General features: G+C 41.8%; 1 protein-coding gene across 1 annotated transcript in view; it reads right to left on the bottom strand.

Moving 5' to 3' along the window:
• luzp1 (leucine zipper protein 1) overlaps positions 1 to 14,859 on the bottom strand; it is a 53,976-nt gene that overhangs the window by 14,636 nt on the left and 24,481 nt on the right. The window contains exons 3-4 of the mRNA XM_061696346.1: positions 2,827 to 3,182; positions 519 to 2,736 (exon numbers count right to left, since the gene is read on the bottom strand). Coding sequence (XP_061552330.1) covers positions 519 to 2,736; positions 2,827 to 2,949 — 2,341 coding nt within the window. The 5' untranslated portion in view covers positions 2,950 to 3,182. The remainder of the gene's footprint in view (positions 1 to 518; positions 2,737 to 2,826; positions 3,183 to 14,859) is intronic.

Below are 14,859 nucleotides of genomic sequence, written 5' to 3'. Positions count from 1 at the left end.
AGAAGTAATTTATTGTATAAAAAAGGAATAAAAGAGAATATAAAGCAATACACTGGATTTATAAAGCCTAATTACTGTATGTGCAATAGGACAGCATTTGTGTCTTGAATGTATGTCTTTTAGGGGCATGGCCTGGAAAATGATGTCAGGAGCTGGAGTGTCAGTGTGTGAGCGTCTAGGTGTAAGTTGTGTCTGACAGCAGCTCCTTGTGAGTGTTCTCATTTTTCAAAGTTAGCTTGTAACTTTTTAGCTCACAACACAAAGGGCAAAAAATGACCTAGAGACGGAATGTAACTCGAAAAACTCAGAAGTTGGGCACTCGTAAGTTGAGGTACCACAGTACTTTTTTACAGGAATAGTGACACTAAGACTACAATTACTTAAACACTCATAATTCACCCTCTAAAGAAGTCTAATAAAACACCACAGATTTTGAATTGGGAATGGGAATGTTGGTTTGTGGTGATACTAAAGGCTGCAGGTAGGTAATCAAGTGTTTTAAATGATGGAGACCTTACCTATGAGAAAGTTACTTGTGGATGTGTGGCGTTCCTTGGCGGACAAGGGCTCACTGGACACACTGCTGCTGCAGCTGCTGGTTCTGGAGGAGCTTGGGTCGTTGGGATAAATTGTTATACTGCTGGTCATTTTACTGGTGTTGGTCAACATGGGTTTGGTGGATATCCTGGGCTTGCCGTTGGAAGACAAGGGCTCTGAAATCATAATTTCTTTCCTGTCGATCTCAACAATGGCGGGTTTGATTACTGCTTTTGACCAAAGTGCCTCACGTGGACTGCAAACTCGTTGGAGTTCGAGCACAGATGAAGTGTTACCGCCTCCCTCAGCTAGATTTGCTCTGCTGTGGAGTTGTTCATCAAATGAGCTCCTGGAGGAGGAGCCCTCTGAATAAGTGTCCTTGACATGGGAATATCTAGAGGTTGCAGTCCTACTGCTCTGGGTTTTAGTAGTCATTTCATTTACAGTCTCTGGTTCTGAGGGCCTTGAACCAGTAGACTCTGTTTCTGAAGCAGAGGAATGACCCTCAGACCCCTGGTCATTTGGCAGCAGTTGATTGACATTGGATCTGTAAGCTTTGTAAGATCCATTAGCCTTGGTTAGGCTGGAGGCAACAGATGCAGAATCTTGAACTGGGTCTATTAATTCCTGGTCTGAAGTGAGCTCTGTGTCCCTCTCTAGTGCAGTGGTACTGTTCTCGAGTACAACATCTGAGCTGTTTGATTCACTGTCACTGCCTCCATACAATTTAGAAATCTTTTCCATTCTGCTCTTTTTGCTCTCCCCATCACTCTGCCTGTGAGCTATCCTCAGTGGCTTCTGGTCATTAGCTGCTGGTGGGTAGCGATTCAGAACAGACGCTTTTTTAATATCACTGGAGGGTGTATTTAAAGAGCTGTACATGGCTCCCTTGTATGCTTTTTCCTCAGTGCCTTTGACCATCTCTTTTATTCCATTATCAGATGAAATAAGACTATTTGGGTTTTTGGGTGTCCTCCTACTTTTGTGTGCAGGACTGAGGGTCCTCTTAATAGACATTGCAGAACTTTCCTCTGAGTTGCTGAGTTCTTTGGTCCTCAGCTTGGTTTCTCTCTTATGCTGAGGAGACAACTCCCTGATCCTGTGCTTAGGCGAGCTGGCCTCTGTGACAGATGCAGCACTCCGATACTTAGGCTTCTCTTGCCTTAAACTTCCCTTCACAATCTCTTCCTTCTCCGCTTTGCCATTCTCCAGGTGCTTGGCAGGGGTGTTGGGGCAGATGTTAGTACTTCCTTTGCCTTGCTTATCCACATTACTAGTTCCGTTGCCGCCGATTACACCTTTACTACACAGCTGCGTCCTGAGCTGTTCCACCTGCTCGCTCAGTTGGCGAGCCCGCTTGCGTTCCATCTGGAACTTTTCGTGAAGCTCACCATTTTTTGACTCCGAGCTCTTGAGGTCATCCTCCACAATTTCCAGCTGTTTGAGGCGGTTCTTAAGCCGTTCAACTTCCTGTGTCAACTCCTTTACTTTGTTGTCCTCCTCAGGTGACCCTGTAATACCACTGTTCTTCTGATTCTCAGATTTATTCAGCAAGCCAATGTTGTAGTCGAGGCTCTTCTTGCGTCCGGTCAAGTTACTGGTGTGGATGCCTGTGGAAGACAGCTCCTCTTCAATTCTTGACCTCATGAAGTCTGCACGACCAGGCTCTACTGACATGCCAAGGCGCTCGAGTTTCTCTGTGAGCTTTAGAATATGCTTCTCATCTTCTCTTTGTTTCTCTCGTATCCTCTTATGTTCATTCTCAAAGGTCTGGCAGAATCCCTTAAGCTTGTCTAGGTCTGCAGATAAAGCTTGTTCTGCTTTGTCCAGTTTCACCTCAGACCCCTCCATTTCCTTTAAACGTGCTTTGAGGACCTCCAACTCAGTTGATAGCTTCTTGGTTAGGTTCTTCTCTTCATTGAGACTGAGACAGAGCTGAGAACAGTCTGACTTGCTTTTACCAAAAGCTTCTTCCAGTTTTTCCAGTTCTGCCATCCTCCGCTGTAGATGTTCAATCTCGGCCTTGAGCTCCATTGTTAGGTTTTCTTCCTCTTCCAGTTTCTCTCTCACTGTACGGCAGAGGTCTTCCGCTTTGCGTACCTCCTCATCTTTACCTTGGATTTTCAAGAGGCGTTTCCTCAGGGCCTCTACATCGGCAAGCAAAGATGAATTGCTGCCTTCTGCCTGGATGATCTTGTCCTGTAGGGGAGAGTTTACCCATTGATTAAACTATTTCTCTGCTATATACATGTTCTGGAAACACCGTTTTAAAAGTCAACCATTACTAACCTGAATGTCGAGCAACTCATCTTCTGACTTCTGTAGCTTGTTAGTGGCTTCCTCCAGTTCATCAAGCCGTCTACTGAGACTTTGTAGTTTGTGCCGCAGGTGGCGATGTGTCATGTCAGACATGGCTACAAAGTTTATTTTGTGTTTCTAGCGTCTGTTTTCTTCAGGTTATTTGAGCGTTTGCAGAGGTCCACATTTGTGTTGCGTTGATATCAAGGCTAGCTCAATGTTAGACGAAGGCAGATGTGAAAGTGGCTTGAATCTATCTGTGATCTGTCTCACTGTGATTTTTACAAATGGTGCTGTAAGACTTTTAACGTTCTGTCAGCTTGGTGTTTAGAAGATGAATCTGTCATCTGTGGTTGGGAGAGACAAAAAAGCCTTTAGTCAATGACAGTTATTGGTAGTCTAATAAGGGGTGCAGACAATACAATAAGAGCGAGAGATAAGAGAGCTGGACTAAAAACACATTAAGCACTAATGATTTGTTTTATGCAACTACCAAGGACATAAATAAAATGGAGCAAAAACTATTAGTGGAGGAAAATAAATGCCATGCACAACTTCTTCCATCAGCATTTGTTTTTATTATCATGTTAAGTGAGAGTGCACCGAGTGAAGAATGTGCTATAACAATACGGTGCATTTTTTTTTCCCTTTGTCATTGAGCCACCATGGTCACTGTTCACCTTGATTTGTCCTTTCAAGGAACTGTGGATGGGGGTTTGGACATATCTGCGTCGGTTGCACGCATGTACACACACACACACACACACACACACACACACACACACACACACACACACACACACAGTCTCCCTGCTGCAATGCCCAACATCGATTTCTGCTTGCCTATGCGTTTTTGCTGACATCGGCATTTCTTAATAACACTGGGCTTTCTAAAATAACACCTCTCCGCTCACACACATCCAATACCACAGCAACGTCAACATCATAGCCCTCTCCCCATCAATGGACATTATCGACAGGTACTTTGAGACCATGTTGTCAAGAGTCAAATCAGTCTGCTTCAAAATAGTACACAGGAAACTGCCAAGACATTGAACGCATCAGTGGGTGGGAAACACGCTTTAGAACCACATTTTTTAAATAATGGCGCATTATGTAATAAACTTTTTTTTTTTTTAAATAATGGTGCATTATGTAATAAACTTTTGCATCATGAGGTTATATCGGCACATTTTGTGATACATTTTTTAATGCAATATGTAATCTCATTTTGTAATTAATTGTTACAGATTGCATCACTTATTACAAAATGCCACTATTTTAAATAACATGTAACCATTTGGTGCATTGTGTAATAAACTACCAAAATGGATTGTCTTTTTTTTTCTTTTTTTCTTTTTAATCATCCGAACAACATTCACTTTAAGCATACCAGCATGAATCATGAAATAAAAATTCATTTTACAAGCTAGTTGAAGGTTTCATTGGTGTTATTGCAATTCAAAGCCCTGGTAGAATGTATACATCTAATACAAGCCACCGGGGGAAGAGCCAAACATTTTGGCTTCACTTTTGGAGAGCAGTTTTGTCTTCTATAATCTACACTTCAGCCGGAAAATAACTGAAAGACAAATTGATGAAAATATATTAATATTTCAGACTAAAAAAATCTGATCTGATTTGTAACTAATATAAAATTCAAACATACAATGGACAGAAGGGAGATATTTTATTCAAGAGGACACAGGGCACACTGCAGTTTCCACTAAATTACAAGCAAGTCATAAATCATGTTATGTCGTACAATCTTGCTCAGTCACAAAATAATATATCAACACAAGCCACTTTGCACTCAGTATCTACACTTGTGTGCTGGCACCTATCCCAGCTGACTTCAGGTGAGAGGCGGGGTCTTGAAAATGCAGAATTTTAAATGTAAACAGATAGATGTAAAAGCTGTCAAGTCATGCAGCGTAAGTCAAGTCTCATGAATCCCAAGTCAAAGTCAAGTCGAGTCTTTCTTAAGGTTTAGCCAAGCAAGTCCGAAGTCCTAAAATTGGCGATTCATTTCAAGTGCCCCATGTCTGCTTTGTTTGGTTGATGGAAAAGGGGGCATCATCAGATGCTACGACCTCCACACAGCATACGTCCCCAGTATGCAGACCTAAGCATGACACCGATTAGTAGCACACAAAAGGCCGCCTGTCAGCAGAAACTCCATAAATCAAACAGTCTGAGCTTTTGTCTCATGCATGATTTAGGTGGTGGGCTTTCCTGCTCCAATTACCACCCTCATTCTCTCTTTCATTTTGCTAAGCAGGCGCCGCTATTGACCATAGGGGAGATCAGCCTGAGGGTAGGATATAACATCTGCATCACTTATCGACCCCTCCTAAACCTCGCCTGCGTGTCTCCCCTCACTTGTGTTCAAAGGGTGCAAACCACTACAAATAAAGACTGTTAGTTTGATGTAGTTTTTAATACAGTCCACCACCATGTTAAAAAAAGATCAAGCACTGCAGTAAACACACATCATGGGACACGACAGGTTGCCATCATGGTTTACTCCCGAATCACTTTATATACTTTCCATTGTTTCATTTGGTGTGGAAAAAAGTACTTGCCACACAATTTATTAAACATCTTGTTGAACACAAAACCAAGCACTTTGAAATTGTCAATCTGGCACCGATTACGTTCCTGAAAGCACAATGGTGAGCTCAAAGCGCAGTGATGCAGAGAGCCTTTTATTCTAATGATTCCGCACTTTCATGAGGTCTGGCGGTTTTAGAGAGCGGCACTCTGCAGAAAGCAAGAAAGGAAATAACAGCACACAGTGGATTTGAGGAAGAGGTAAGAAAAAAGACAAAGGGGGAAAAGGTTGGATGGACAGCTAGCCAACTGACGTCAAAACACCTCAGTCAATAACATCATTGTGTCTTGCATAGGCTTGTCCAACACTGACGCGTTGACTGAGACGTATGTCTGTTTTTCCGCTGTTGTCTTGGTGAGGTGGTCGCTGGGAAGTAAACTTGGCTTCTCTGAATATCCAAATATAACCTGAGGTAAGCAACTTTCTAATCTTAGCTTTGGGAAAATGTATGCACCACATGATAATGACCTTGACCCTGGGAGAGGAAACAAAAAAAAAAAAAAAAAAGTCTCCAAAGGTTACCTCTGTTCTGCTTTGATGATCACTCTACAATCAAATACCCCTGAAGTCATGTTTGGGTGACAAATGTGCCTCCAAAATGTCAAAGTTTGAACCACCACCATGCTTGTCATTGGTATACCAGCAAAACTTCAGCAACCCCAAAGGTCCAGTAAGCTTCAAAGGATTAACTGTGAATGTTTTGCTTTTTGTTAGGCTTTTTTCAACACTTTTTTCAACCAGGGGAGTTATGAGAAGAAAATCAAAATTCAAAGACTCCAGCAAGACTCTGAAGCGTCAGCTCTTGTTATCAGTTGTGGTAGTGTTAACTCATTTTCCAGTGATTAACTTCCTTTTAAGGCCTTTTCACACTGCACTTGGCAAGGCATCTGACACCCTCTACTTTCCCATTCGTGTGTGTGCTGAGGAGGCATCAGCGCGTTTTGACGTGATGCCGAGCGTCGCGTCATCGGATAAAAAAATAAAATAAATTATATTCTTGAGCTTTGACGCGGTGACGTCAAAAAGCAATTTCAATGGAAGAGAGGCTGGCGGAGTGATTTCTGAGTGTTATTTTGCTAGAGTTGTACTATAAATGGCAACGGGGAAATGGAGGAAGGCATAATAATTGTGGTGTCCCACTATCCCGAACTTTGGGCCAATAGAAAAATGATATACAGTTTCTGTGGGAGGCTTTCAAACTCCCTTTCAAAGCTCCCTGCTCAGCCTAAAATACACCTCGGAGCGCTCTTACTGGAACTAAATAGCTCACGAAGGAGTTTATCTCCGAGATGCTGCCGTGAAATTAGTATGGGATATTCTCATTCCCTTAGTTTTTTTTCTTACCGCTGTATCACCTCCTCGCTCCTTAAAATAAGCAAAGTTAGGGCTTTCTTTCCCAACAATGACAAATACATATTGCCGATTTGCGGTCCACTCAGCGGGGAAACCTTCCCGACTTCCTTCGAGGCTGTCACGACACCATTTCCAAATTGGGGATGGTCGCACCCGCTTTGCCGACGCCGTTGCCTTTGATGCGGGGGCGTTTAATACTGAGCAAGTGCAGTGTGAAAAGGCCTTTACACTTGTGTGACAAGTAAGAATCTTAAACAAATGTGCTGCATTACAACTTTGTTAGTCATCTTCACAATTTTTAATGGAGTATTTCTTTTTTTTTACCTTGAAATATTAATAGAAGTCAACTTATTTTTAGACCTATGTTATTGTGTTTTTATTATTTCTAACCATTTCCTGTGGGAGAAATTTCTGTCGGGCCAATTATATACTACTCGTGCACTCACTGTAGTAGTCTCGCCACGCTGCACTATTTCCATATCTGTTGTTGACCAATACTGGCCACTCATGCCAGAATAGCATCTGCCCCATTTGCACGGTGACTGAGGAGTATCTGCAACATTTGCACAATCAACATTGTCCCAGATTATCGCACTCCTCGTCACTTTAAACTGCATACACTCCTTGAAGTCTCAGCGCCCTTTCCACAATGGTCATTGCACCGGGCTATTGCGAGATTAGTCATTCAAACTGCTGTAAGTGCTAGAGGACTCTGCATCTTTTTGCACAATTGTCAAAAAATAAAAAATAAAATAAAAAGAATTGTACCCGCATTACCAGATAACTAGCACCCCTTTATTGCTCAGTGACTGTTTTTCTCAATGTCTTTATGTCTCCTGACTATGAATCAATACTCAATCGATTAAGACGTCTCAACATGAGATTGGCTAAATGAAGACATCCACTGCAATTACTCCTGTACTGCACCCCCCCGGACCTTTTTTTCATTGCAGGCATCTTTTCCTCCTTTTCTCCCTCCATCAACTCTCCCCAGCATCTCTCTCTGACACGCACACCAGCACGGCCGAGGGGGCGCTTTTTATGGGCAGCGGCGCGTGCAAAACGACTCTGGCAAGGGCACACCTCTGCCAAACCAATCAACATACCCGAGGCATGATTATCACGGGGCTGGGCCCTCATTAGCTGCATTCATGACGGGAGAAGGGAGAGTTTGATGGCTTAGACCAAGGGTGTCCAAAGTCCGGCCATTTGCGGACCGCCGTCCATTTTTAAGTGGCCTGCGGAATGTACTAAAACATTTGACACGGCCAACGACGCTATCTATAATTTAAAAAAAAAAGGTGGGGGGTACCATGAAAAGTGTGGGTGTCGCAACACCCACATCCCCCATGGGTGCAACGCCTACTACTAATAATAATGAATTGGGTTTATATTTATATAGAGTGTTTCTCGACGCAGTATCTCACAAAAGTGTTTTATTATACAGTACCTTTTCATGGGACAACACTGAATAAAATGACACTTTCCTGCAATGTAAAGTAGTGAGTGCATAGCTTGTATAACCTCTTAAATTTACTGTCCCCTCAAAATAACTCAACACACAACAATTATATCTAATCAGCTGGCAACAAAGGTGAGTACACCCTCTAAGTGAAAAAGGTGTCAATGATATAATGAAATGTTTACAAAAAATGTGAGGGATGTACTCACTTTTGTGAGATGTTTACAAAGAAGCAAAAAATATATTTACAGTATTTATACTTATTGTTAGGTTTAATTCATTGATAGTGTTCTCTCGTCTGCGTTACAGATATCTTGTTTTGTCGGTAGTCCTTGAATGCACCTCATGAACAGTCAAACTGACAGTGAAAGTATGTTTCTGCTGCACTCCTAATGCAGCTACTCATGTAATCTACATTGTCATTACAATTTGCCAGTATTCCCTAACATTTATTATTGTGTACATGCAAAAAGAGGAGTTTAATGACTTCATACCATTTGCGTAACGTGCTGTGTGTGATATGTCAATTTGTGCTAGTCTGTTATTTAGGCTAGTATGCTAGCTAATACTAGCGATGAGCCTCATGTGAAAGTGGGTTGTGTTGAATAATTGAACTACAAAATAGTCGTTTATGTAACATGGGTTCATGGTTGTGTACATGTTAGATGCATGGTGTTGATGCTTTATGATCCTCTCCATTTTAAGTGCTTTACGCAATTATGAACCTCTTTGAAGGGAGGCGGTAATTATTCGCAGATTTTCCTTATTCACGGCAGGGCTCGAGCCCTATCCCCTGCGTGCAGCAGGAGTTTACTAAATTAGGTATTTAGAGAATGATCAAAATATTATTTTATCGTGAAATACTCTGTGATTCCCACCCCTACTAAATGCTTGCCTCTGGATTTGGGCCAATGTGTCATCCTTAAATAGTGAATATGAAATGTTAGAAAGATGTTTTATTATAAAGTTACATGCGTCTAGATCATATTGACAAGTGGAACCACGCAGTCTTGAGGAAAACAATGTGTAAAAACATGTTTTAGGGTTGTATTGTTGTCGTGTTGACATTTGCGACATCTGCAGCCAATTAATTTAAATTGCAGCTTAAAATGAGTGTATGACTATTGATGTTCAATGTCCTCACGCTATAATAATAGTAAACCGTCTCAGGTCCTTGCACTGTGAACACAGGTGGGGGAAAAGAAAATCGACAGCAGCAAAACACGTAATTTCAACAGTGAGCGGGCAATAGAAAAGTCAACATCCGCAGGCTTAAAGTGCTGCTATTGCTTTCCCCAGCTGTAAGTGGAATGTTAGACCATGATTCCAAATTTAGTATGTTTAGCTACATTACACTGTCTTGGGCTCTGACACATCAAAACACATAAAAGATACCATGGATCGGATATTGATGTTCCCAAGCGGAGGGGGAATGATAATAAAAGTTATTGAAAAGTCCAGCGTTTCTTGCTCTCAGACGCACACACTAAGGTTACAATCACACAACATATCATTAAGACTTTAGCCACTCTCTTCCTGCTTGCCTGCTGGCTTTCTCGTACATTCTGTTCTCGCCACCAAAGGCAGAAGGGAAAGGAAAAAAATCGAGTCTCTTGCACTTGACATTAGGAACGTATGGGTTCCGAACTCCTTTGCGTAAAAGATGGCGGTTAATAAAGAGTCCAAGCAAAATAACCTCCACCGCATCTTTATGTGTGGGATGTTTGTCAGTTTGTCCTTGCGAATATGTGTGTGTGTGTGTGTGTGTGTGTCTGTGTGTGTGCGTGCGTGCGTGCGTGTGCGGAGAGATGCTGGCACAGCAATGGAAGAAGCCACAAGATGGTGGCGAGCTGGTGCTCGGCCTGCATTTTTCCAGTTTTTCTAAGAAAGTGAAAACCGGCAACACAATGTTCAGCTTGTCGTTTTCTGTGCTGTCATCTAAATCTCTTTAAAGGCTGCCGTGCATTTGAGCAGAACATAGGATAGCAAAACTCACGGACGTGTTTTTGGCAAAGATAGAGCAAGACTTCTTACAATCTGTGTCACTATAAACTAGACCAACAATTTGGGGGAAAAATACTTCTCTAATGTTGCAAAGTTTGTACCACGAGCATAAGTGATGTTCCAGGAGTTTTGTCATTTTTTTACGTTTTACAGTGGGTAACCCCACTTAAAAAAATAAATTAAATTAAACGGAAGTGATTTGTACCATAGTCACTGATGGTGTAGTGGTACACTTGCCTGACTTTGGTGCGGGCAGCGTGGGTTCAGTTCTCACTCATTGACGGTGTGAATGTGAGTGCAAATGGTCGTCCGTGTCTATATGTGCCCTGCGACTGACTGGCGACCAGTTCAGGGTGTAGTCTGCCTTTCGCCCGAAGTCAGCTGGGATAGGCTCCAGCATCCCGCGACCCTAACCAGGATAAGCGGTGTTGAAAATGGATGGATGGATTTGTATCATTGCATATTTGTCATTAAATCTAATACTTAAGTACTAACAGCGGTGAAGTACACGTGTGCGCTCTTACAGCGACACCGCATCCCGGAACGAGGTTAGATGCGGGAAATTGGTTTCAACACAAGAGGGCAGGAAAAGAGAGGTGTTAATCATCACGCCTACTATTCCAGTTCCGTTAAGGCTGTGATACTATTTCAGAAAGTGCAATATTGGCGGGAAGGCTTAATAAAGGTCAGGAAAAGGATTTAAGTTATTCCGTATTGCCTTTTCTGGTACAAATATTTATAAATAAAGATTTAATTTTCTCATGTCTCTGATCTGTGGGGAGAACCACACACAACAACTCAGAGCGAGGCACTGGCGTTTTGGACAACCCCGCTACAGTCAAGCGAGACCCTTAGCTTGCTAGCTTGTTAATTCGTCAGCTAGCGAACGTAATAAACAGTTACCTTTCCCTTAAGTGTGACTGTTGTGTGGATCTATGCACGGCGCATGGAGCAAGGCTGTGGAGAATTGGATGAAGCCAACGCCAGTTCGCCGTTGGTTCATGAGCCCACTAATGGCTAATGAGTACAAGCCTAGCAGTTAATTGCAGGCCACTTCGCAGTGGAGCCGTCCTACTTGCCGTCACCTCGCTGCGTGAGGTCACCACAATAGAGACACTAGCCCAAATAACACAAAATACTTAATGTAAGATGCATTTTTCGGGTTGTAGGCATGGCTTGATGGCTAACTGGACAATGTAGTGGTGCTAGAAATAGGCCAACGTATTATTACAAAGTAACTCACAATTCCTGCGAATAGCTATTGATGGCCCCCGTTACTTATATAGTGGGGGAGGGCCGACTCATGCTGTTCCCTGGTGACGCCAGCGCAACCCTGTTTTAGCCCCGCCCAAACACTCAGACAAGCAGAGATGATGCAAAACAGTTTTAAGCTACATCTCAACGATTCACAACTAAATTGTTCTCAGTCTTTGCACCCGTTTTCAGCACTTACCTTCAAACATATTGAATGTATTTAGAAACAAAACACAAAATGACTGGTTCAATTTAAAGTTTCCACATTGTCAATGAAGGAAATGTAAACCATCTCTAAGGTATGATGATTGACATTAATTTAAAATATACATACCACACAGACTGGGAGCGAAGATGATAATATATTAAAAATAGCATTTTTGCGATGTAATACTGTATGTCCTTGTGACTATTCCACATTACTCTTACCACTGGCTCACTATTTAAAGCTACTGCTACTGTGAGTGCTGTTTAAGCACTCAGTTATCAGCGGATGTCAGTTAAACTGCTGCAAGTGTGAAGTGAAAAAAAAAATGCTGCATCACAGTTTGACACAGACAAGAAAACATAGCAACATGATGACACTTGTTGAGTCGACACACTGTGTGATTTACAAGTAAGTGAGTCAGACACACAGACAGGGCTGAGCCAGGGACTCATTAAAAATACGCAAATACATACACATTCTAGCTGAACGGTGATGTGATCATGCTCACTTTTATTTTGAATTTCACAACAGGCTTGCAGAGTGTCAGTGACATCTGTGAGGAAAGCCAGCCAGAAAAGGAAAAAGTAACCAGTTGCTACTGAGCGTACAAATGCATTAACAGGCTTATCGAAGTGCAAAAAGAGATTTATGGTGAAACTGCTACTTCACATTCGTTTTTCTCCTTCTTCTGAGCACACTCATCCCAGATGTGCTGGTAGACTGAGTTTGAAGGAACTGCCAGTAAATCAAGTGTCATGTACATCTGTGGTTCAAATGTAGTGTGACAGAAATCCCATTTTGAAACTGAATTGATTCGAATGGCGGCAAGTCATTGAATACCTCATTCCCTTTGGCCGAGAAAACTTGGGATGGGTATCATCATCGATTATTTAATTGCTAAATAATTTTGACGATTATGTAAAATATATTTTTGATTAATCGTGTCTCAAAGAAGCTGAGGCACAATGGCCTGCAACCAGCAGCTGTTGATTTTTAGCTGTGCTGGTGGCCCACTAACTCTCCAAATACTCAAAACCAGTCAGTGTGTTTATTATTCCAGTAGTGCATGTTAGATCCTCAGACCTTGAATGTTTAGGCAGGAATTGTTTTTTATTTTTGCATTAAAAAAGTTTGTAAAACTCAAAAAAACTGTCCAACACCCAAACCAAAATGGGGGGTGTGGATACTCATACCCAGGGGTTACTGTGACGGTAAGCCCTAAAAAAAACAGTAAAAAAAATAATAGAACTAAAAATGAAAATGTAAGTTATTAAAAGCAAATCTTACTACGTTTTATTGTCTTCACAATTAACAAAAGATTAACTTCTTTCCGCACTCACGGTACATAAGTGACATTTTAACATGAGCTTGAGGCTTTGTCCACTAAAAAGGTGGTTTAAAAAAGACAATTAGCTTGCTCAATAAGAATTGTCGTATTAGCGAGCACAAATGTAAAATAAATCATCCACTATTTACCGTTCTCGTGTAAACACTGAAAGGTGCATGTCTAAAACAGAGGACGTTTAAGTGTTCTCTATGAATTTGAATGTTGCCTGCTAACTAACAAATAAACAGATAAACAAATAAGTCACATTCTTTATGCTTGTAATATGAATTTGTCTCAATGGAACTGTTCCACCCTGTCCTTAAGGAAAAGTTGCATCTTTATTCAAACACCATATTAAATGGGTTACTTGAGGACCACCAGTGATAGAGAGAGGGAGAGAGAGAGACAGAGAGAGAGTGAGAGAGAGAGAGAGAGAGAGAGAGAGAGAGAGAGACAGAGAGAGACAGAGATTAGTATGCAGCAAGCCCGCAGAATGCAGAGTAGGAAGATGCCTGAGTGGATTACTGCAGCAGGAATGCAGCAAGCGGCTGCTGTGAGGCGACGCAGGGAAGAAGAGGAGGAGGAGAGGCTGCAGGAGGCGAAATTGATGACGTACGTCAGAGGAGAGACAACAATATTGACTAAATAATTGGGACACCTCTCCAATACACCGACAGAAAGCGTCAATGGAAGAAAATAGAGCGGCTTGCCCCCTGAATTTTGAATGTCTGGGAGGATTTTTGTCCTATACAACCAGAAGAGCATTTCTGAAGCCATATGTGACAAGCTTTGGCTCACAATCTCAGTTCAAAAGATGTTCCATGTGGTAGAGGTCAGGGTTCACAAGTTCATCCACACCAAACACCTTGTGGAAAGGAAAACACAAAGTCTGACATAACAGTTGTCCAAAATGTCTTGCTAAGATGAAAAATTAAGATTCAAGGGGAACCAAGGTTCCAGCTCAAGTGCTGATTGATGAATTCATTATTTAACAGAAGCAACCCACGATGTTTGTTGAAGTTTAGGCCTATCCAAAAAGCACGGAGGTGACAAGCACCGCTATGATTGTCTGTTATACCTATTGGGAGGAAATTAAATAAATTAAACAGTCAAAGGGAAAGACTTTCTATAAGACGCGTGTGTGTGTGTGTGTGTGTGTGTGCGTGTGTGTGCGCGCGTGGGAATTTTTGTCCTATTCGTCAAGCAAAGCATTTTTGAGGCCACAGATGATTGACTTTGGCTCACAATGTCTGTTCTAGCTCATCCCAAAGCTGTTTGGTCAGGTCAGGGTTCTCAAGTTTATCCACACCAAACACATACTGGAACAAAAACGTGGTTTCGCTAAACTGCTCCCACAAAGTTGGAAATATACGATTGTCCAAAACGTTTTGTCAAGATTAAACATTTAAAATTCAAGGAGAACCAAGGTTCTAGCTCAACCCTTGATTGATTTATTGATTGATTGATTGATTGATTAACAGGAGCATTTCAATACTTTTGTTCAGGTTTAGGCGCATCTCAGAAGCAAGAAGAGAAGAACTGTTTTGATCGTCTGTTGTTTTTGTTTTGGTTTGTTACACCAACCAGAAGTGCAAATGGAATTTGCAATTTTGTAGTGTGTCAGTCATCCAGAAAATCATTTTTGAGGCCTAAAGTTATTAACTCTGGCTCACAATCTCTATTCTAGCTCTACCCAAACGCGTTTGATGGGGTAGAGGTCAGAGTCCTCAAGTTTATCCACCCAAAACACATGGTGGAACAGAAAAGTGCCTTACCAGAACAAAGAGGTCAGATCATATTAC

Source organism: Phycodurus eques, chromosome 14 (genome assembly GCF_024500275.1).
Source record: "Phycodurus eques isolate BA_2022a chromosome 14, UOR_Pequ_1.1, whole genome shotgun sequence".
Classification (NCBI taxonomy): Eukaryota; Metazoa; Chordata; class Actinopteri; order Syngnathiformes; family Syngnathidae; genus Phycodurus; species Phycodurus eques.
This window is presented reverse-complemented; position numbering and strand designations above follow the sequence as displayed.